Raw genomic sequence first — 24727 nt, forward strand, 5'->3', positions numbered from 1 at the left:
CTCGTGACATTGAGTAGGATATTACAATGGAATAGAAGCCAAAACAACCTTAACACATATATACGTGGTTGGCCCTCAAGCGTTGGATCCGAAACACGTATGTGGTTGGCCACGAATGTGTTAAGAAAAGCTTCTCTTTTAGAGGAACTGGTCTCCTGTATGCAGGCAACAACACAGGCAACAACACAGGCAGGCTCACAGACTTAGTGGACCGATAGCATCACTGTCCCAGTCCGCCTCTTGTCAAAACAGGTTTTACCCTCCTGGCACACAGTGAAGGACAGGGCTTTAGGCACATGGTTGTCTGCCGGCAGAGTCACCGGATTTCAATTAGAGTGGAATTTTACTGAATGCTAAGTCACCAGACCGAGCTGATGCGCCGGGTGTGAGGTGACATACAATGTAGGATAAACAGGGCTCCGGTACAGGAAACTAATGTCTACATCACCAGGCAACGGTCACCACCACCAACAACAGCTTCAGTGGCTTTATGACATAATTTATCACCATATGTCTGTTTGTTGTGCGACCTGCCAAAGCAGCCTAACTGGTAAGAGTACAGTGGGACAGACCTAGGCGACCTGGCTGTCATCACAAACATGTATTCGCATTTGGTTTGTGTTTTTCCCACCCTATTTTATACCCTAAAGCAGGCTATAGTTTCCCTGGCCATAGTTATGCAACTCTTCCTGTAATATTACAGTTCTATAAAAAGAGAGGTATGCATGACAAGTATGACAACAACTGAGAAAATAAATCACGAACGTCCCGTCCTTAGAGTTGTTATTTAGTCTCCATTTAGACCAGACATAATGTATGCAGACATAATGCATGTAATGCGATGTTTTCCTTACTTTCAAACACCAAATACTTTCAAATATCGAATACCATAAAAAATATGATCAGATATTGAGATATTATATTTGGACCATATAATCACCCTGCCCTAAAGGATGCCTTACTGTACTCCAATGCATAGAGTTTGAACTTTGTCCCATAAAGCTGACCAGCATGACAGGCTGTCACAATGCAGTTCATGGTGAAGAGTGTAAGCTCTTGGGGCCCCTGTAAGAGAGTGTAAGCTATTGGGCCTCCTGTAGGAGAGTGTAAGCTATTGGGGCTCCTGAGAGTGTAAGCTCTTGGGGCTCCTGTAAGAGAGTGTAAGGGCGTTTTCACACCTGTAGTTCATTTGCTTTGTTCCGATTCAGGGAGACACAGGGACTATAATGATACAATGTTGCACTTGTCCCTTAGTTCGTTTGTGTTCACACGGCTGTGTTAACAGCGGACCAAAACAAAAGCATGCGCGAGCAAACTGTCACTAATTGGTCAGATTTTGGGGTGTCCCCCCCCCCCCCCCCCCCCCCTAACCCTGAATCTCCACGTTACATTGAAATCGGGGAGGGGAGAGCGGGGGGAGCAAATTAATGAATGTGGATGAGAGCCGTGATGTAAGTGGTTGCAGATACGGCTGTGGGGGTGCTAGAGACATGATCGAATAGACTTGTATGCGCCAGAATCTCCTGAACACGGCGCGAGCCATTCCTAATCAATCAGAACTAATTCGGCAGCGAAAAAGCCAGTTTTTAAGCAGAGCATCCCCCATGCACATGCGCAGATTGCCCACGGATTGTGATGCAACGCACACCCTCCCTGGACTGTTCCTTCAGAGGGGGGAGCTTCGTGGCCAGTGTCCTTTCAGCCGAACAGGATAATGAAACATGATCCCACTAAATGACCAGACGCGTCTTATGGCGACATCTACAATTACCTCATTGAGTCTCCAGGTAGACTAATGTTTATATTTAAGTGCAGTGGTCTGTAGCCACTCACACTGGCCACCGAAGCTCCCCCCTCTGATGGAACAGTCCAGGGCGCGTGTGCGTTGCGTCATCATGCAGCACGTATACAGTACGGCGTACGACAGCGTACGAGTCGCGTCGGGTTCGTTTGGAAGTGCGCCGAGACCACCCTCTCTAGGTGGTCTCGGCCTGCTTGTTTTGTTCCGCAACATAATGTGATTGCTGTGTTCATATATGCCCAACTGAACCGAAATAGGGGGTAAACGCTCCAGGTTTCGGAACAACGGCTCCAAACGAGCTAGGTGTGAAAACGCCCTAAGCTCCTTGGGGCTCCTGTAAGAGAGTGTAAGCTGAAGCTCTTGGGGGGGGCTCCTGTAAGAGAGTGTAAGCTGAAGCTGTTGGGGGGGGGGGGGGCTCCTGTAAGAGAGTAAGCTCCTGCAAGAGAGAGTAAGCTCCTGGGGTCTCCTGTAAGAGAGTGTAAGCTCCTGGGGGGCTCCTGTAAGAGAGTGTAAGCTGAAGCTCTTGGGGTGGCTCCTGTAAGAGACTGTAAGCTCTTGGGGGGCTCCTGTAAGAGACTAAGCTCTTGGGGGGCTCCTGTAAGAGACTGTAAGCTCTTGGGGGGCTCCTGTAAGAGACTAAGCTCTTGGGGGGGCTCCTGTAAGAGAGTGTAAGCTCTTGGGGGGCTCCTGTAAGAGAGTGTAAGCTCTTGGGGGGCTCCTGTAAGAGACTGTAAGCTCTTGGGTGCTCCTGTAAGAGAGTGTAAGCTCTTGGGGGGCTCCTGTAAGAGACTGTAAGCTCTTGGGGGGCTCCTGTAAGAGTGTAAGCTCTTGGGGCTCCTGTAAGAGACTGTAAGCTCTTGGGGGGCTCCTGTAAGAGAGTGTAAGCTCTTGGGGGGCTCCTGTAAGAGACTAAGCTCTTGGGGGGCTCCTGTAAGAGAGTGTAAGCTCTTGGGGGGCTCCTGTAAGAGAGTGTAAGCTCTTGGGGGGCTCCTGTAAGAGAGTGTAAGCTCTTGGGGGGCTCCTGTAAGAGAGTGTAAGCTCTTGGGGGGCTCCTGTAAGAGACTGTAAGCTCTTGGGGGCTCCTGTAAGAGAGTGTAAGCTCTTGGGGGGCTCCTGTAAGAGACTGTAAGCTCTTGGGTGCTCCTGTAAGAGAGTGTAAGCTCCTGGGGGGCTCCTGTAAGAGACTGTAAGCTCTTGGGGGCTCCTGTAAGCACTCAGGTCAAACCCTTCTTCCCTGCAGAACATTCTCCCATGTCTCCCCATTATTCATCCATGCACTTGCTGCTGTGGTTACATAATGTATTTTCTTTGCCCCTGAGCAGCTGAGGAAACTCTTTTGACCGTTTTATCCTTTTGTGTCAGGCCTGTCTGGGGCTCCACTGGCTCGTAGAGGGGCCACTTTGTTCTGTCTCTTATGAAAAGGCCACCCCCCATGGAGGGGTGTGTATGTGTGCATGCATTTATTATGTGTTGCGTGTGTCTTGTGATGGGAGGGTGGACGGGTTGGTGAGAGCGCTCAAGCAGAAAATGTGAAATAATGTACAGTCTGAGATGTACAGTAGGCAACATACTGAATGCTTATTATTGCAGTATGAAAAAAGCCATATGTCCATATCGTGAAGGCTGCTATATCAGGGATTGGACACCTCGGGCAACACTAGACGTGACCTGTGATCCAGCCACGTTTGGCCAGTTAGACGTCTAATGTTTGGCCTGTTGATGTCTACGATGCTCTGATCCAGGGCACCAGGTTCTCATGTGCAAAGTGCATTTGTAGCGCTGGCCTCACCTGTTCTTCAGTCAAAAGATTGAGATATAACTAGATATAATAAGAAACATTTAACATACTCATGTCATGATCTGTGCCAAAAACTAATTGCAGAAATTCAGGTTACTTTGCTTTGATTTTTGACTTGTCAAACACAGGTCTCTTGGTATAACCTGACTAACTTGGTTTTAGTATTGGGGAAAATCTCCAATACTGGTATCAGTGCTGATATCTGATACCAGTATTGTATAACAACTATTGATAATGTCTCAAACTAGTGTAAACCTAGGCTCCACTGCTAAGTCTACATAGATCAGATAAGAGAGAACTGTATTATTATTACAGGGATAGTTGATTAATTTAGGAACCAATGCAAAGTCAATGGCGCTCCTGTCTACAAGCTGAAGCTCACTGAAATGTATTCCAGAGTGCACAGAACGTAGATTTAAGTGAGCCTCAGTCAGCTTGTACAGACTGGAGCTTGACCCCATTGATTTGTATTGGTTTTTTGTGGCTAACTAACTATATGGAGCTAGTATGAGGAACAACATGGATTGTGCTGAGAGGATTCTACCGATTAACATCATTATTGGTCAGTAAGCAATAGGGCTAGGGTTCCAAAAATCTCAACTATCCCATATGATTCTTATTTACATACTGACATATATACAGAGATATCTATTCTAGTGATATTAACAGAGTTATGTACACAGTCATTTACTATATGAAATCAGATTGTATCTTAATTTAGGCTACATATCAGCAGCACATGTGTGCAAATACTGTACAGATGCAAATATGATATAGACAGTAGTACATGTCATGTGTACAAAGACACCCTGCACTATGAGTATGTTAATACTGTGAATAAACACACAGCTTTACCTTTTTCTTTATTTTGGGGCAAGACTGGTTCGAAATAAAAAGGGGAACAAATCCTGATGCTTCTGTGGTGCTGGAACAGAGCAGTGTTTTGCAGCACGTGCACCAGACATCCATCAGCTGTTCTAAAGCAGCCCATCCTTCAAGTGAAGCAGAGCGAGAGTTCTTATCTGAAGGCTCTTTTACCTACTTCACGTTGTCTCTCCAGGGCATCGGCACTGCATCACCTTGTACTGTTGCAAGGCTGTCCGTGTGTGAAGGCCTCTCTGTCAGCCCCCTCTCTCTCTCTGTCCCCTGACTCTCTGCCAGAACAGTAGTGTGTGTGTGTGATTGGTTATCTGTGTGTGTGAGCCAAGGCCACTCCATAAAGCCTCTTTAATTCCTGCGTCTTGGCATTGACCTCACCTTAGAGGCAGTAAACAACCCGAGGCCGTGTCCTTGTAGGGGTGGGGGCAGGGACCGAAACTAGAGAGCGCCACCCGCCATTGGCGCTCAGTTTTTACGTTTGGCGCCTCCCACTGAGAGGTCTGACCGCCGTGTGGCGGGCAATCAAATAGTCATGTGAAAACTGAAAATCATGATCCAATTCTTTAGCGGAGTTCTCACTCGCTGTCTCAGCACAGACATGCAGCGCACCGCGCACTGCTGCTGCTGCTCCTACCCCTCCCCACCTGTTTCTGTATGCCTGCATGTAAACAGAGGCTATTGCCTCCGACAGTCTCCGTGACGTTAGTCTAGTCAGTGTGGGACCTTCGTGAGATAACGTTAGCTACCGTTACAAAATGACCCAGTCAACTATTCACTTAGTTTAATACATGAGGCATTGTGTAACGTTATCCAGCCGGCTAGCTACATATAGCTCCTGACATCAATGTCCTACAACAACATGCGTATTCGAGGCCCTGGCTTACATCGCATGAGTGAGGGCTGCTGAATAGGGTCCAGCTGTAGCTCAGGAGAATCCTTTTGCATGCTGAATGTAGCGTTTAGGTCCCAGCTGCAGCGCCGGAGAATCCTTGCTGGAGCTGGAGGCCACTCGAGTATACACACAGACAGTGGAGCTGTTTGCAGACAGCGAGGTGGCGATGTCTCGCAGATAACACAATCACAAGTATGATTATATAATATATATATTTTATTAAAAAAAACTTTTTTATATAAAATAATAATAAAAATTTTTTTATCAAAAAAAAGTTGGCAGGTAAGAAATATGCTTGGCGGGTAGATTCTTCCCATCTACCCGCCACTGGCCGGTGAGTCAAAAAGTTAATTTCGCTCCCTGGGTGGGGGGCATCCGTGTCCGTCTTCCTTTTGAAAGGAATGTCACAAGAACCCATACTTCAGTATCGAGTTGATGCCCTGCTAATTAAAACAGAATATGAAGGACGTATTTGTCGTATTCCATCGCAGACATCTTAGTCGTAAACAGCAGACCGTGATCATCATTAAGTGACAACCGAGACCAATGAGCTGCGGCCCTGCGCCATATTGTGACAAAACACGTCATGACAATACTATCAACTGGCAGTGAATATTTAGGGTGTGTGTGTGGGTACCAACATCCTGGTATTATGACACCATCTCCTTCCTTATATAGGATTTCCTGTAAGACATGTGGCCTAGTCAAGGACATGTGGCCTAGATGATGACTCTCCATTACTGTAACAACTAACAAGGGTCATAATCTTAACAACACACTTTAGCAGCAAGCAGCCTGTGCGAGGAAAGGAAATGAAGCAATCAATCATCATCACCAATCAATCAGTAGCTGTTGTGTGGATTACGTTGCAACTCAACCAACCGGTGTCCTGTCCACATTCTGCACAGGTTGTTCTTCTTAGTGAATCATTATTTCTTCTGATGATTATTGTAACTTATTACATGGCGTTTTCACATTCTCTGAAATGATTGGTCAATAGCGCTCGTCAGAGGTCCGTTATGTAAGGGATAATGTGACGAGGTCATTGTCGCAAAATAATTGACCGACACGGAGTTTAAAATACAGAGGCGCCTCGCAGAGGTGTTTTAAACGTCAGTGTTTGTGACAATGATCGAGTGTATAGCTATACATTATCCCGCTTATTACATGGCTAACTTACTAACAATATACCTAATTCATTTTACATCGACAAGACGAGATCAAATGCAGACGCAGTTCTGTTCTGTCGCTCCCGCTGTCATCGTCACACACACTCCGCTGTCAGTGCAGCCGGCAGGTGTGTCTGATTGGCTGCACTGATGCAGTGTGTCAGTGGGCTTGATTGCGAACAGCTGCGCACAGCGGTCATTATTGTTCGGCAGAGGTCCGTTATCGAGTATTATTACATGGCGTTTTAACATTCGCCGAAATGCTTGATTGTGATTGGTCAATAGCCCCTGACAGCGGTGAATTATTTTTCGATAACCACCGGTGATTATTGTTTTTCGCAGCTGTTCGCAATCAAGCCCACTGACACACTGCATCAGTGCAGCTAATCAGACACACCTGCCGGCTGCACTGACAGCGGAGTGTGTGTGACGATGACAGCGGGAGCGACAGAACAGAACTGCGTCTGCATTTGATCTCGTCTTGTCGATGTAAAATGAATTAGGTATATTGTTAGTAAGTTAGCCATGTAATAAGCGGGATAATGTATAGCTATACTCGATCATTGTCGCAAAATAATTGACCTTCACTGACGTTTAAAACACCTCGGCGAGGCGCCTCGGTATTTTAAACTCCGTGTCGGTCAATTATTTTGCGACAATGACCTCGTAGCTATACATTATCCCTTACATAAACAATGACCCTGCAACAGGTGTCTTGCCTGTAGGGATGGCCGATATAGGGGGAGAAAAGGAATATTACCATATTCAGAATTAGTCTTTTTGGTAACGATATAGGCCTACATTACTATCTGTTCAGATAATGATATAGGCCTGCATTACTATATCTGTTCAGGTAATGATATAGGCCTGCATTACTATAGTTCAGGTAACGATATAGGCCTACATTACTATATCTGTTCAGGTAATGATATAGCCTATAAGCCTACATTACTATATCTGTTCAGGTAATGATATAGCCTATAGGCCTACATTACTATATCTGTTCAGGTAATGATATAGGCCTACATTACTACATCTGTTCAGGTATGGAACACCATGTATTTTGGATGATCCAATTGACTGCAGGGTGGCAAGTGTAAAACAATATCAACATTTTTTCAATTTTTCAATTAGTCAAATAGATAAATCAAGTAATTTATCTCTCTCTCTCTCTCCCCTTCTCGCTCCCTTCTCAGAGATGCTCCAGTTCGTCAGTAACCAGGTTGGAGATTTCCCAGACCTGTTTGAGGACCAGGTGTCCTCGTCAGGTTCTCTCCAGAGCGGGACGTCCAGCGCCACCACCCCGCGGCCTGCCGCACAGAAACTACAGGCCCCCCAAACTCCCCAGACCTCCGCCCCTGTCGTCTACCAGAGCCCCATCGTGGGCCTCGTCCCCTCCCAGACCCTCATCCAGCAGTCCCTGCCCCTCACCTCTCCGCTCACCCCTATCCAGATCATCTCGTCTCCCGTAGTGCAGCAGCATGTTACTCGCACCCCTCCGCTGCTCCAGCCACGGCCCCAGACCATCCAGACCATCCAGGCCATCCAGCCCCAGCAGACGGCCCAGCCCACCATTCAGGTGACAGCCATAGCATCTCAGCGTGTCCTGTACGCTCCCGGGAGGCAGGCGCTCACACCATGGTTGTTGTTGAGCTGGAGTTGGTCGTGGTGCTGATGAGTCTTAGTTTTGTGGTGTTTTGCTATAAAGCAGCGTTTTGTGGTGATGGGACACATTTCAGAGAGCGATGAAGTTTTAAAGGGGACATGCATTATAAATTGCCTTTTGGGCAATTCCAGCGTTATGGATGTTACATTCAGAGAGAACATTGGAAACGTAACTTAACATTGACAAGGCATCGATTTGAATTGGAAGTATAATTTACACATTTTAGTTACACTTATTGAGATAAAGATGAGCCTGCAGTAAGAAATGTTTTGACCTTTTGGATTTTGAGATAGGTGACAAAATACACAGCATTATGGATGTTACGGAAATGGACAAGCTTTTCGGACTCACTGAACACATGATGAAAACTCTGTGAATATCTTTTTCAAAGAATAACATGTTTACTATCACTTTGTAGGGAAGGGTTTGAGGTACCCAAAAAGCACATTCAGGAAAACCTGGCATTTCCTCTCAAGGAATGAATCACAAAAAAGTGCCGTTATGGATGTTACATTTTTGCGTTATGTATGTTACACGTCTGAAATAGACAAAAAACACTATCAAAAATAGGGCTTTACCCACATGTGTTTGACTTCGGTGGACCATTTTGAGGGTCAAACCAGTCTGGATTCATGTTGTAGTCTGAAAAAATGCCAGGAAATGCTTCTTCTTCTTCTTATTTGAATTTCCGGCAGAGTAGACGCATCGAGGCGTATTACTGCCCTCCGCAATTCTTTTTATGGGCTCTTCTTCTTCTCCTTCTTCTCCTTCTTCACCTTCTTTTTCTTCTTCTACTGGACCCCGTCCTCAACTACATTGTCCATTGGAGTGCAGCTACTGCTGCTACTTCCTGTCTGAGCCCCCCTCCGCGGGACCCTCCTTGCCCCCTGCTATCTTATCCTGGGCTGCTTTGTCCCTCGCAGCCTTGTCCCTCGCAGGCCCCTCAGCCAATTCTTTACACACCTCCTTCCAGTCCAGACCTTCCAATCCCAGATGTTGAACCGCTATCCTAACAATCATCTTCACCATCTCTGTTCTACCCGTAACCTCTGCCATACCAGTAACTACCCCTGCCACGAAGGCCACAATACCTAATTTCTCCTCCCTTCCCCTGTCTCTTTCCACCTGCTCTACCCTCACTGCCAAATGCCCTCCTTCAACCCCCTGCACCCTTTCTTGGCTCCCCTGTCCTGCCCTGCTAACCGCCCCAGCATACGTCAACTTACCCTCCCTTCTCTCTCTCCGATCCGCGACCTGCTTCATCATCACCTCGCACCCCCGAAACGCTACACTATGCTCCCCACCACAACTACAGCACCTCGGCTTCACTCCCTCTCGAGAATTGTTGAATATATATATAGAACACAAATGTTCGATTATGACATCATACTGTGACATCACAAATGTTATAGAATGTTTGATTATGACATCATACTGTGACATCACAAATGTTATAGAATGTTCTATTATGACATCATACTGTGACATCACAAATGTTCTAGAATGTTCTATTATGACATCATACTGTGACATCACAAAAATCACAAAAAAAACTAAAATAATCTTTTCTTTTTTTTGGTCTTAAATAGTTTCAAAATAATATTGTAGTTTGAAAATAAATTACAAAGTTTTTGGAAAATAGCGCTTTATTTGATTAACATAAAAAAGTGTTTTCTATACAGAGAACAGCAATATTAATATCAGAAAATGAGTTTTGGAGCAATTCCATGAAAATGTCAACCTCACCATGAAAAAGAAAGTTATAAAAAATCAAGTCCAATTCACTCTGCCTGGACTGGTTCAGAGAAATGGTATCTCCCTCTGTTATCCATGTGAGGCTTGAGGTGTTCACGAATCTGATCAAAACTGACCCAGGACTTGTCCTCTTTGGTTGGAAGTGCAGCGGTAAGCCTCCATAAGGGACATGGACATGTGGCGTTTCTGAACCCTCTGCTTGACTCCTTCTCTTATGGTCACTGCATCCTTCATTCCTGGGGCCTGTCTTGAAATGTCGTCCCTGGAATAATACTCATTTACTTTCTGTTTGATTTCATTTGGGGTTTCTGTGTTTTTTGTGGTGGGTTTCTTGTCACAATCAGACTTAACAACACACATTTTTGATAGTGTTTTTTGTCTATTTCAGACGTGTAACATCCATAATGCAAAAATGTAACATCCATAACGGCACTTTTCCTTGAGAGGAAATGCCAGGTTTTCCTGAAAGTGCTTTTTGGGTACCTCAAACCCTTCCCTACAAAGTGATAGTAAACATGTTATTCTTTGAAAAAGATATTCACAGAGTTTTCATCATGTGTTCAGTGAGTCCGAAAAGCTTGTCAATTTCCGTAACATCCATAACGCTGTGTATTTTGTAGGGCTGTCCCCGACTAAGGATTTGGATGGTCGACTAGGATTGGCCAAAATGTTTTATCATTCCATTTGGGCTGTGGGGGGTGCTTAATGTCTGAAGGAGTCGACTGAAGGCTTCTTGTCCTCTGCAAAAGCATGCAATTGGTCCACTGATGGATACATCTTGATATTTGTCTAGTCTAGTGTGTTCATTAGATGGGTGAAATCCTCTTTCAGTGCCTCTGTGCCTGTTTTCGTATGCAGTTAGCCTCTGGTATGCGTGCCATTAGCGTTAGCCACGCTTCTAGGCCTATTTTCTTTTGGAAATAATGATTAAAAGAAAATATATATAATTTTGTATTATATTGGACTAAGAGGTTGGCCAGTCGACTACGGCTCCTTTCGACCGATTAGTCGACTAATCGATTAATAGGGGTCAGCCCTAGTATTTTGTCACCTATCTCAAAATCCAAAAGGTCAAAACATTTCTTATTGCAGGCTCATCTTTATCTCTAAGTGTAACTAAAATGTGTAAATTATACTTCAAACAAAGGGGTCATAATCGGACTTAACACACATTCGCAATGTAACATCCATAACGGTAACATCCATAACACTTGTAAAGAATACAAAAAATAAGACCAGAATGACTAATTGTTGCTAATATGTCATCTTTATAAAAGTTAGCTTTGCTTAGGAAGTTTGGTTGACATTGCATTCCAGATGCATGTTTTATGACAACTCTTCCTGGAAAACGTTATGGATGTTACATTCGCTGTCCCATAAAGGGGCATTATAACGACATGCTTCACCTGCCAATGGAAAGACACAAAGTACATAATTGATTCACATATTGATACAACAGCCCTTCATGACCAAAGGTGAGGTTAGAAAAATATCTGTTGATTTTTTTTGTGCCATTCTGGCCATTCAGAAAGTCATACAATTAGGTTAATCGAAAAATAAATGTTTACATCATTGTGTCTCCTCCTGTAGTGTGAAAAAACATGCATTCTCATAAATATTACGATCAAATCTATTTTGTACTTCAAAATATAGACCTTGATGATACATTTGAAATTGGTTTGGTTATGATCATGTTATTTTAATTCTTTCATGGTGAGGTTGACATTTGCATGGAATTGCCCTTTTCCAGTGATTAGCATGTTTTCCTAGCAATTGGGGATTATATCAATGTGGTCTGTGTCATTAATTATCATATTGACTCATCAGTCTAGTCTCGAGTTCACGAGATCCTCCCTCACTCAACTAAGCTGTTCTGATTTGACAGTTTTGCTGACGTGAATATAGCACTGATTTGCATAACTAACGCCCCCTCTATGGTTGACAGCATGGACGAGCGAGAGAGAGGGAGGGAGAGAGATGGAGAGAGAGAGAGAGAGAGGGACCCGTCTTCTCTCAAACACACACACGGAGCTTTTACACAGGTTGTGTGTAAGTGCTCCGTGCCTCCGTGTGTCCCTCTCTGTCTCTCTCTCCCTCTCTCCCTCTCTATCTCACTCTCTCCCTCGCAGTCGGGAGGGAGCACGCGCACGCCCGTATTCCGATCCGTACAACAATATTCACATATTGTCATTTGAAACAAGTTACCAATGCATTGTCCCGTGGGATTATGCCCCCCCGCAGCGAAATTAATTAGTATCCCCCTCAGTCTCTCTCTATCTCTCTCTGTGCCAGTCGCAGACTATGTGGATGACTGTCACTCAAAGTGCTTATGGGCGGAGCTAGGCCAACACAGCCTGAAATCCAAAGTGAGAAAAATGTGGCTTTTGAGTACTTGATTAGAAATATAAAACAATGAATTTTTTAACCTTACAGATGTGTTCAATAGACTCACAGGAATTGTGTAAAGTTTCCCAAATAGTGCTAGGAATAGCAATGCATGTCCCCTTTAAGTGTTTATAATAACTGCATCGTATTTCCAGGTCTGCATCCAGGCAGGAGTAAAAACAAATATATAGCGTTAGATGACTAGAAGCTGACTCAAGATCAGTGACTAGGAACACTTGTCTTCATGACTTTAATATTCAAACTACCAGACTGAAGCTGACTCTAGATCAGCAATGCCACATTGAGAGGCTTTACATTTACATTACATTTAGTCATTTAGCTGACGCTTTTATCCAAAGCGACTTTGGCTTTGTGATGTCGTCATCATCTCTTCAATCTCTACTTTCTCCGGGAGTAAAAGCAAATATAGTTACACAGCGTTGGATCTATACTTGATCAAATATAGCAGAAATGTTTTCTAGGTTCATGTTTAAAGTCAGTTTGCTTGCATGTGAGGCATGTTTTTTGGGGGCTGTTCATATTGTAATTAACATCACATATACAGCTCAGGTGGTTTGGACGCATGTTGAAATGTTGCTGTGTGTTTCCAGGTTCACACCCAGGGGATCCCCATGCAGACACAGAGCTTCCCTGTTCACACGCTGGTCCAGACACACAGCCAGACACCAATGCCCATCCAGACGCAGGCTCAGACCGTCATGTTCACGTCAAGCGGTGGCCACTCTCGTTTCATCCAGAACCCTGTCATCTGCCACCAGAGCCACGCGCCAAGCTTCCAAGGTGAACAGGAGACCAGGGCCCTCATTCATCAACCTGACTTACGCACAGATTTGTGCTTAACCTGTGCGTACGATCATTTCTAAGCAAAGAGTGGGATTCATCAATTTCAACTTGAACTTGACTCCGTGCTTACGTGTACGCACAGGTCAGAGCACACTTAGCTGACGCCCAGTGGTAGAATATCGTTACTACGCACAAGCGCTCCTCAGTACATGCATTCGTTCCAACGCGGAAATAAAGACACTGGCCGTGTTCTGTATGAGTCTGACCCCCGTAATTCATTATAGTTCATTGTGAAATAGCGATATTAGTGTAATTATGGTCAAACCCTAAATAGCATGTGGAATAGGTCTTTCTCTCCGAATGAATGCAGGTTTATATATATAGCGTTATGGGGTGCACTGACTGCGCTCGCAGGAACTGTTTTCAGAGATAGCATCAGATAGGGATGAATGAGGGGCAGTCTAATTGCAGAGAGAACATAATATTAACTAGAGTCCACTACCCGAGACACCTCCTTCATTTGTACCGCAATTTGGGACCCAAATTGGAGCTACGAGCTTAAAAGCTTTTCCGTGCTTATTTGATCAAGGTCCAGCTGCAGAGCCGGAGAGACAGACAGCAGAGAGACAGACAGACAGACAGATAGACACTGTTCCACAGTGTGTGTGACCACTAGTCTCCTAGTAGAGACCCCCCCCCTCTGGACCACCTCCCAGTAGAGACCCCCCCCCCCCTCTGGACCACCTCCTAGTAGAGACAAGTTTTCTGAAATTTATGTTTATATATGCAAATGAGGCACTTCCCCATTAAATATGTGGACATTTATGGATGCAATAAGGCAAAATGAAGTAAAATGAACAACTAAATGTGTGTTATTGACGTTTTATTGTCACTAGTTTCATAGAAGACATGTTTAGGAAGCAAAATATAACAGAATCTCAAAATCAACAAAAAAGGTATATTTGCCTATTCACCTGCAGTGTCTCGCCTTAATCCTCATCTTCGTCTTCTTCCTAGAGAAGTCTCTACTAGGAGGTGGTCCGGGGGGGGGGGGGGGGGGGGGGGGGGGGGGGGCTGAGTCTCTACTATTAGACTAGTAGTCACACACACGCACACACACGCACACACACGCACACACACACACACACACTGTGGAACAGTGTCTGTCTGTCTGTCTGTCTGTCTCTGCTGTCTGTCTCTCTGCTGTCTCTCTCAAAATAGTATAAGTGCTATCTTGGCCCTGAGAGTTGCTCTCCGGCTCTGCAGCTGGACCCTCTCAAAATCAGCACGAAAAAAGCTATAAGCTTATAAAACGATTTAATATGCTAAACTTCGTTTTAAATTCCTTAATTCACTTTTGTTTATTTCATAAAGATTTTCCCAATGATACCTGCCCCGACCAGATCCGTGACTCTGTTGCGATACAGATGAATTATCTACTCAGAAAGCTTATAAAACAATTTAATATACTAAACTTTGTTTTTAAATTCTTTAATTCACTTTTGTTTATTTCATAAGGATTTTCCCGACATAATGATACCTGCCCCGACCAGATCCGTGACTCTGTTGCGATACAGATGAATTATCTACTCAGAATAGTATTATAAAGTGGCTATCTTTTATGCTGTAGATCACTGCTGGTATATGTGCGTGCAGAACCTTTATTTCAGCGGGGACTGTAGTATTTATTTGACGTTACTGTACAATATATGTGTATTAAAAGAAGGAGCTGTCTTTTATTGTATTATAATAATTATTAATATTAAAAATAGATTAAGAAAGGCATTCTTATTCCAGCATGCATTAATGACACTAACGGGCAACGGCAAAACAGTGGTTAATGGTCTTTATTAGTGTTTGCGGTGTCCAGGCAGCAATGGTCTTTTAGGAAGTTAATAGGTATAATATCCGACAGTGTACAACACCCTCGGTTTAGTCCATTCTTCCACATTTCATGGGGGTGTCCATTACCATATATGGTTAATCGGGGCGGTTTTGGTATGCAAATACGTGAAAGTGTGCACGAGCCTCGGCGCAGGGCCAAGGTGAGATTCATCATGACAGGTGTGCGTAGAACCTGCGTACGCACGGTTGATGAATCCCGATTTTCCTGTGCGTACACTGATTCTACATTATGTGCTTACGTGTGGAAATAGAACATATTCTACGCACACGTTGATGAATGAGGGCCCTGGTGTTTATCAAGTGTCTGAAAGTAGGAGCATCGATCTGAGACCAGATTGGCTCTTAAATAGTGTCTGAAAGTAGGAGTGTCGATCTGAGACTAGATTGACTCTTAAGTCATAGTGAGGTGTATTATGGTCATGTGACCTGATCACTGGTCCTAGATCAGTACTGCTATTTTTAGAAGTGTGATAAATATGGGCCCTGAGCTGTTGTGTGGATGCCTTCTAGCCATTACCCTCGTGTAATACCATTGCCCTAGCGTCTCATGGACCATGAGCATGGACCACACATATTCCTGGCATTTCGAGGGGGGAAATATATAAATCGTGCATCGAGCAGGAAGAAAATGCTGCACATCGTCAAGATATTTGCTAGATTTTTATTTTATTTATTAATCAGAAGTTACCTTCAAATTATGTGAGGACTTTTGAGCAAATCACTGTACCTTAAAATGCTGAATTTCTTTAACACAATACAATTCAATTTTCATAAATTTTGCACTTTCAGACGCAATTTATTTTATATACGGTTTGCTATTTTGTGTCATACAGTCTATATATTTTTGTTCCCTCCGTACCGAGTTTATGTTTTTGTCTTGGCTTTCTGATAACTGCCATCTGTCATCTTTTCTCCCATCATATTTGTGTCTCTTGTCACCAGTCCTCCAACCACAGATGCAGAGCATTGTGACGTCACCGCAGGTGCAGCCAATGACCATGCACCAGCGCTTACTGCCGTCAGGGCAGACCATCCAGACACTCTCCCCAGCATCTATGCATCAACAGGTACATGCATACAGTATGACTTAACGCATTGTGCTGTAAATCATAGGTCCTTCTAATACAGGGGTAGGCAACCCTAGGCACGCGTGCCTTCATAGGCATGCGGGGGCATTTTCATAGGCACAGGGGGCAGCATTAAAAAAAAGTATACTTTTTCTTTTTTGCTTTGAAATATTATAGTGAAATATTTTGCACTGTTGTCGCATTTATCTTGTTGAAATCCTCCCACAGGTTCTTTTTACTACCACATATTTAATTGAGACCCTTTATTTGTTTATTATTTCAATTTAGCTGGAAATACATTGCTACATCATTCAGTAACATTTGCAGAGCCTTATAACAAAAACATTATTACGGTCACCATTGTGACCAGTGGGATTAATCAACACATTTTATCATTTATTTTTCTATTTCATTGAACATTGCACATTTTACTCAAAATATGAGTATTACCAAGTCAACTTGTGTTCTTAAAACAATGACAATAAAGTTTTATTAGGTTGAAATAATGTGGTTGTGTACTTATTTTTCTGTTAACTTATTATGGATTGAAAACTGAAAACCTTAATGCACAGTAACTGAACTCAATATTTTTAAGTTCTGGTAACTTATTATTATTATTTTTTTACAGTGTAGTCTTGCGATCAATCAAAACGTATTTACACGATATACCTCACATTCACCCTCCATTCACATCCTGGTGTTCTCCTGGTGTTCTCCATTAGGCCTGTAGGTGGAGCTATGACAGCACACGTACAGTACACACACCGATGGTGTGTGATGTGTCCAAAAATGAATGGGCAAATGTGAGTGAAATGGTCGCACTGTATGCAGCTGTTTGTCTGCATTGCATTCCCCTCCCCCCAACTCAGATTTAGGGTTGATACAACCATCATAATAATATTGTTAATAATAACAATAACAATAATGATGTAATAATGTAAAAATTATCATTAAAAAGACCTGATTATGAGAAAAAATAATTACGATGCATGGAATATTGTTGAGGCACACTAGTTACAACTATATTTCAAACAGGCACTCCATGTCAAAAAGGTTGCTGACCCCTGTTCTAATACGAGCCAATAAATGGGTGTTAAAAAGCACAGCCCAATGCCGTAATGATAGTTTCCTATTGGTGCTACCCATAATAGCAAATACAACCCACAATTAACTTGTTAATTGTAAGCATTGTATGCCTCCTTTTAGTGTGGTAATAATATATACATTTCCTATGATTCATATTTTTATTTAATTTGAATAATTTCATAGGTGAATGGTATTCTTATGGATAATTGACAGCCCTAGTCCTGATCAAACAAGTGGAATGACGTGTCAACGTTGGAACCATATAGGACTTATCTGACTCTTTTCGCCACAGCTTCTGGTCCACCAGCCTCAGATTCTGAAGACGGATTCGTTGGTTCTGACGACGCTGAAGCCAGACGGTACCCAGGTTCTGTCCACCATGCAGCAGCCGACAGTTCTGACCACGCCCATGCAGACCTCTCTACAAGTCCCTGTAGGCATCTGAAATATACTGTCTTAACTTACATCCAGACCACCTCTCTACAAGTCCCTGTAGGCATCTGAAATATACTGTCTTAACTTACATCCAGACCACCTCTCTACAAGTCCCTGTAGGCATCTGAAATATACTGTCTTAACTTACATCCAGACCACTTCTCTACAAGTCCCTGTAGGCATCTGAAATATACTGTCTTAACTTACATCCAGACCACCTCTCTACAAGTCCCTGTAGGCATCTGAAATATACTGTCTTAACTTACATCCAGACCACCTCTCTACAAGTCCCTGTAGGCATCTGAAATATACTGTCTTAACTTACATCCAGACCACCTCTCTACAAGACCCTGTAGGCATCTGAAATACTGTCTTAACTTACATCCAGACCACCTCTCTACAAGACCCTGTAGGCATCTGAAATATACTGTCTTAACTTACATCCAGACCACCTCTCTACAAGTCCCTGTAGGCATCTGAAATACTGTCTTAACTTACATCCAGACCACCTCTCTACAAGACCCTGTAGGCATCTGAAATACTGTCTTAACTTACATCCAGACCACCTCTCTACAAGTCCCTGTAGGCATCTGAAATACTGTCTTAACTTACATCCAGACCACCTCTCTACAAGTCCCTGTAGGCATCTGAAATACTGTCTTAACTTACATCCAGACCACCTCTCTACAAGTCCCTGTAGGCATCTGAAATACTGTCTTAACTTACATCCAGACCACCTCTCTACAAGTCCCTGTAGGCATCTGAAATATACTGTTAACTTTCTCACACACACTGTAATTATTTCCGATGACCCCATCAGAGTTCAAATGACAATTAATAGATTCCTTTTGAGCTGAAAATTATGCTTCATATTCAATTATCTTTCTTACCACCTCAATTCACATCTTCCTATGTTCATTTGTGTAATATTTATGCCTCTCTTCTCCTCTCCCGTAGACTCTAATGAGCAGCAACATCATGACTGTGCCCGTCATGATGCAGGGGGGCGGGGACAAGCTGCCCATCAAGCAGCTCCAGAGCTCCTCCCACTGTGGACGCCTGGTCAGTACGGCCATGGATCAGGGCCAGATGATGGGAGTGATGGGCCCGGGAGGGGTGGTGAAGGAGGGAGAGAGGAGGACCACCCACAACATCATAGAGAAGAGGTACCGCTCCTCCATCAACGACAAGATCCTGGAGCTCCGAGACCTGGTGATGGGGAACGACGCCAAGGTCTGTGTTTTCATTCTGTGTTACAAAGCTCCAATACAGATGTGTTACAAGCTCCAATACAGATGTGTTACAAGCTCCAATACAGATGTGTTACAAAGCTCCAATACAGATGTGTTACAAGCTCCAATACAGATGTGTTACAAGCTCCAATACAGATGTGTTACAAGCTCCAATACAGATGTGTTACAAAGCTCCAATACAGATGTGTTCTTTCCCGGTCCACTTCTCAAAAAGTATTAAAGGTGCTATAGATTCAGCCACTAGATGTCCCACTAGGCATGTAATTTATCCAATCGGGTGCATTCCACGTGGGGAAAAGGAAAGTAGGGAGGGGTAAACGACAACATTAATTTTGGACCCACCAAAATCTTTTAAATGGTAAATTCATTAATCTGCACTTTTCTTAAAGCTCTGTTTTTAGATAATTACTCTACATAGAAATGTTATCTATAGCAGCTTTAATAAGTGACCATTTGGAATTTCTGAGCAAACAGTTGAATAGGAGACTTTACACATTTCCAACGTCATGTGTTTTGTCACAGATGCACAAGTCTGGAGTGCTGAGAAAAGCCATCGATTACATCAAATACCTGCAGCAGGTCAACCACAAACTACGGCAGGAGAACCTGGCCCTGAAGATGGGAGGCCAGAAGAACAGTAAGTGTTCCACCTCTCAAACCATATTCAATTCATGTCACGTTGGTCGAGTTTGACACGGTCACGGCCCGGTGGACGGATGCGGAAGTTGCCTGTTCACTTCAATGTCAAAACTTGAAAAACAAATGCCACTTCCAATAGTAAAAACAAAAGAATTACAAACGTGTGATTATCTGATTCCAGTTGTTTTTCACCACCGTAGTCTTGGTTTCTTTTAATGCATGGAAGTGAATTAGTTATGTGCTGCTCCCTGGAATGCGTTCATAGCTATCTACAAAAACAGATGAAGTGATAATGATGGAGAGTTGATATGTTGTGTGGAAAACGACAACCTGTTCCAGCTGCATGTTTTAATGATCCTCTCCTCCTCCTCCTCCTCCTCCTCTCCCTCCTCTCCTCCCTCCTTCAGAGACGGTGGTGCTGTCGGAGGATGTGGAGCTCAAACAGGAAGTGGTGATGATGTCACCACCCACCTCAGACTCTGGTTCTGGCTCCCCTAATCAGTTCTCTCCTTACTGTGTCGACTCAGAGCCAGGCAGTCCCCTGCTTGACCATGACCAGGTAACACACACACACACACACACACACACACACACACACACACACACACACACACACACACACACACACACACACACACACACACACACACACACACACACACACACACACACACACACACACACACACACACACACACACACACACACACACACACACACACACACACACACACACACACACACACACACACTCTTAACCTAACCTTAACTGTGACACTGTAAAATAGGACTGAATTCGAAAAAAATGTGGACGTTGAAATGGCCTCATTTGGTCCCCTGTGGTGTGTATTCTCCAAGGTGCTCCTGATTTTTCACATAAACGTGCCCCCCCCCCACACACACACACCTAAACAGAGTTGCCAGATTTAGTAAAGTACAAGTGGGTAACCGCCACTGGAAGCCTTACAGGAAACTCACTAGGGATTGGTGGGCGGTATAAAGGTTGAACCTGTTGAACTGGTAGAAATCCGTGCCAAGATAGAGATCTGACTCTCCCGGATGTACCAGTAGAAGGCTACTTTTAGTCTCTTTGGATGGAAAAATACTTTTTCAGATTAACACACCAAGCTAGAAAAAAGCTCCCATTCCTGATAGGGATGAGTAATGTTTTCCCAGATCGAGTGCTCGCATGAATTGAGTAGTGCTCGAGCTATTGTTTAGGGAAATCTATTTTTAGAAATAGAAGGGGAAAAAATCAAGCTCGAGTTCAGTTGAAATGGTGAGTAGTCAAGTAATTACTTACTCACGCCCATCCCTAGTTCCTGATGCAAACAAAGAAGTAGAATTAGTTCAAGAGAAAGGTGCTTTGTCCATCATCTGGATGTGGTTTGAGTTTAAAAAGTCAGACCTTGGGCGGCTACGTGGTGCAGTGGGCAAGGCGCTCACCACAAATACTGGAGACGCTGGGTTTGCCTGTTCGAGCCCAGCGCTCCACATTGCTTTCAGTTTAGCTGGTCGTCCGTACTAATACACATTGGCAGTATTAGGGGGTGGGAAACTGATGGGTGGGGATCGGGCGTTGTGGACAGCGACTCCTACAGGTCGGTTGGTGCGCCTGCGCAGTAGAATCAGGAAGCGATGGGGGCGGCGCCCCTCCAAAGCGCAGACCCCTGACGCTGAAAGATCGTGCCGTGCAGGTGAAAAGATGCGACTGCTGTTACCTCGAGTATCGGAGGGGACTCGTGCTATGTATGACTTAGTCCACATTGCAGCCGGCTTGTGGGAGGCAAGAAACCGCGTTCGAGACAGGGGAGGGTTGAATTGGATGATACAAAAATTGGGATGGGAGAAAAATAGAAAATGGGAGAAAAAGTGGATCAAAGAAAAAAGTCAGACCTTGAGCAGAAAACTATGATCTGCAAGCGATGTGATTGATTTATTGATTTATTGATTTATTGAAAACTTTATTAACAGATTGCAGAATGGGTACAATACAGTACAGCTCAATACACACAATTGTTAAGGGGGTGCAGACCAGAGAAAGACTTTCGTCTTGTTTACATCAGGGTCCCCCATTTTCAATTCATCAGGACATATATGACATACAGATAGACAGTACTGCTACATCTATACATTTATGACATACCAGATTTGCAAATACAGTACTGTTTGTGATACAAAAAGAGTCAAGAAAAGGGAGTATATACATTTGACGTAGAAACTGTACATTGGAGGAGGTTGGGTGGGGTTGTGTGGGGGAGGTTGGGTACATTGGGATATTGACAACCATACTGGGTAATTTACATTGGAGGTGGTTGGGGGGGGGGGGGGGGGGACACTGTATAAACAAGCAAAACTGTACATTGGGGGGGGGGGAGACACTGTACAAACAAGCAAAATTGTACATTGGAATATTGACAACCATACTAGGTAAATTACTATACATTGGAGGGGGTTGGGTTAGGACATTTACAGGGGCCAGTTTCGAATTGCAGTCTCCCATAGGTGTCCCTTGTGAGTGGTTTTGAAAGTGGGTAGTGATTCACATTCCTTTACAGCTTTGGGTAGGGCGGTCCACATTGATGTGGCATAATTGCGAAACGTGTTTAGTCCCTTGTTTGAGCCGAATCTGGGTTTAACATGATTTGTGGAGCTCCCTCTGGTGTTGTGATCGTGGTATTCACTGACCTTTGGGAAGTATTTTGACATGTACATAGGTACCTTGGTCGTGTAGTGTATCTTGTAGACCAGGCCCATTGCAAGTTGCTGTACTCTGTCGTCTACTCTAAGCCATCCTAGGTTGTCAAAGTGGGCAGGGGTGAGGTGGGTTCTAGGAGTAAGGTCAAGCAGTAGTCTGACCAGTTTGTTTTGAGATGTTTGTAATTTTGTTTTTAGCGCCTTTGAGGTGCTTTGGTACCATGAGGTGCAAGCATAGTCGTAGTACCCTTGAATGAGTGCTCCTGCCAGAGTCTTCAGGGTATTCTTGTTTACCAGAGAGGAGATCCGGTACAAGAATCGAGTTCGTTGGTTGACTTTTTTTATTACATTGGATGCCATTTTGTCACAGGAGAGATTAGCCTCTAGGATGGAACCCAGGTAGGTAATTTCATCTTTCCTTGTGACAATATTGTCACCCACTGTAACTGAGAAGCCGTCGGTCTTGCTGAGTTTGTTATTTGAACCGAAGAGAATGGACTCTGTTTTGCCCATGTGTAATGATAGTTTGTTATCAGCGAGCCATATGCCGATTTTGCCTAGTTCCGAGCTGAGGGTTTTTTCAACCTGTAACTTGTTCTTGTCAGAGATCTTTGTTACAAAGACTTAATTTCCTGCATTCTGGTGAATTTTAGTGCATGTGAATCACAAACTAATGAGCCAACAATTGCTTAGTACAATGTACTGTTATGGACCTCAAATAAAACTGTTGTGGCACTAGCAATGCTACTCTCTCCACCTTCAAAAAGAAAAAAGCAAGAGCACAACATATTTTTCTATTTACTATTATAATACAGTTAACCACTCTCTCCTGTAAGGGCCTTTCTTTTTCTTTGTTTTATCCCTCTCTCCTCCACCCTTTTTCTTTCTTCCACTGTCCATCTTGACATCAACGTTAATTGACTTTCGCTCTACTGTATCTCTCCCGACTCGAGTCCCTCACTACCTGGCTCACTGTCTGGCTGTTATTCTGCATCTGAGTGCCGTCTGCAATTCCATTCGCCGCCTCCGCTGTCAATCAGTTGTATCGCCTGGTCCCGCCTCCACCAATCACAAGCGGCAGCACGGCTCCATTGTGTGTGTGTGATCCGAGGGAGAGAGTCAGATAGTTCTCCAACTCTGTCGCAGACAGTGAAATCCTGGTTGTTCCCCACCCACCTAGGTTATCTAACTATCGCGCCGCGCCGCCGCCACAACTAGAAACAATGGCCTGGCAAAAAAAAAAAAATTATAATAATAATAAAAAAAAGATTTTTTTTTTTTTTTATATATATAATTTCTTTTTAATCTGTGCAGGCCAGGCCACCGGGAAAACTCCCGGTGCTCCCGATGGCCAGTCCGGGCCTGGACCCAAGCAGTCCCTCAACAGGTGGTGCTAAACTAAAACCACAACACGGTTCACTGGTGCTCTGTTCCACCTGACTCTCCACACCTCGCTTTACTCCCATTGGAGAACCAACTAAAATCATCTGAGAAGTATTGCTAGGCAACAGCATCAATAACCCCTAGGTGTTGGCTGTCCCTGCGGTAGGGAGATTCAGACAGACGTTTATGATACGTTTATGATATGTCCAAGTGTCCAAGAACTTCCCCACCACAGTCAGGACAGCCGAAACCTGCCCAATTTTCCGCCGGCGACTAAAAACACACTTCTTATTTGACAATATCTGAATAATAATAAATAGAAATAAAAGTAAAACTACTAACCTTTGTACAATCTTTTACTATTATGTACTTTGCTACTAGGTAATCTACTGTGCCTATTAGGGGTGGGGGAAAAAATTGATATGTAGTAGTATCGCGATACTTTGCGTGGCGATACTGTATCAATACAGGGACGCCAAGTATCGATATTTAATTATTCATTAAAAAAAAGTATCTTTATTTTATTTTATTTTGTATAAGGAAGTTGCATTGTTCATTTCAATACCTGTAATAGTACAGTAGTCCACACACACACACACACACACACACACACACGCATGTGCATTCAGTTAAGTTGGAATATGACTGTAATACAAACAGTTCAGTTTGTCAGGTACATGCAACACGGATTACAGTGTTTACATCTGTCTGCTTGAGAAAATACCATGTTCTGCAATAAAAATTATTGAAGTGAGATGAACAGACTGAACTTTATTTTATTAGATAAAACATGTTGACAAAGTTTTACTTTGCAGTTGAAAAAAGGTAATAAATTAAATTTGATAAAAAATATATATATATATTTTTCCGCAATACTCAGCGTATCGCGATATATTTAGTATTGCGATACTATCGTATCGTGACGCAAGTATCGCGATAGTATCGTATCGTGAGGTCTCTGGCGATTCCCACCCCTAGTGCCTATATTATTACCTACTATGCTAATATGTCTATACTATTATGGACTCAAGAGTGTAGCACTCAAGTTCGACACTGTTTGACAAACAACACCACTTACCCTCAGCTGCCAGAGTTGTACCCTTCCTGCTGACT

General features: G+C 43.6%; 1 protein-coding gene across 3 annotated transcripts in view; it reads left to right on the forward strand.

The window, feature by feature from the left end:
* The window catches only part of srebf2 (sterol regulatory element binding transcription factor 2), a 49652-nt gene that overhangs the window by 4528 nt on the left and 20397 nt on the right, over positions 1 to 24727 (forward strand). For 2 of the 3 annotated variants that reach the window (XM_084329870.1, XM_084329871.1), the window contains exons 2-9: positions 7736 to 8118; positions 12957 to 13146; positions 15997 to 16121; positions 16844 to 16924; positions 17500 to 17640; positions 18600 to 18875; positions 19418 to 19532; positions 19942 to 20093. In XM_084329870.1, coding sequence (XP_084185996.1) covers positions 7736 to 8118; positions 12957 to 13146; positions 15997 to 16121; positions 16844 to 16924; positions 17500 to 17640; positions 18600 to 18875; positions 19418 to 19532; positions 19942 to 20093 — 1463 coding nt within the window. The remainder of the gene's footprint in view (positions 1 to 7735; positions 8119 to 12956; positions 13147 to 15996; positions 16122 to 16843; positions 16925 to 17499; positions 17641 to 18599; positions 18876 to 19417; positions 19533 to 19941; positions 20094 to 24727) is intronic. The other variant, XM_084329872.1, reaches the window with a different exon arrangement.

Source organism: Notolepis coatsorum (genome assembly GCF_963971535.1).
Source record: "Notolepis coatsorum genome assembly, chromosome: 14".
NCBI lineage: Eukaryota > Metazoa > Chordata > Actinopteri > Aulopiformes > Paralepididae > Notolepis > Notolepis coatsorum.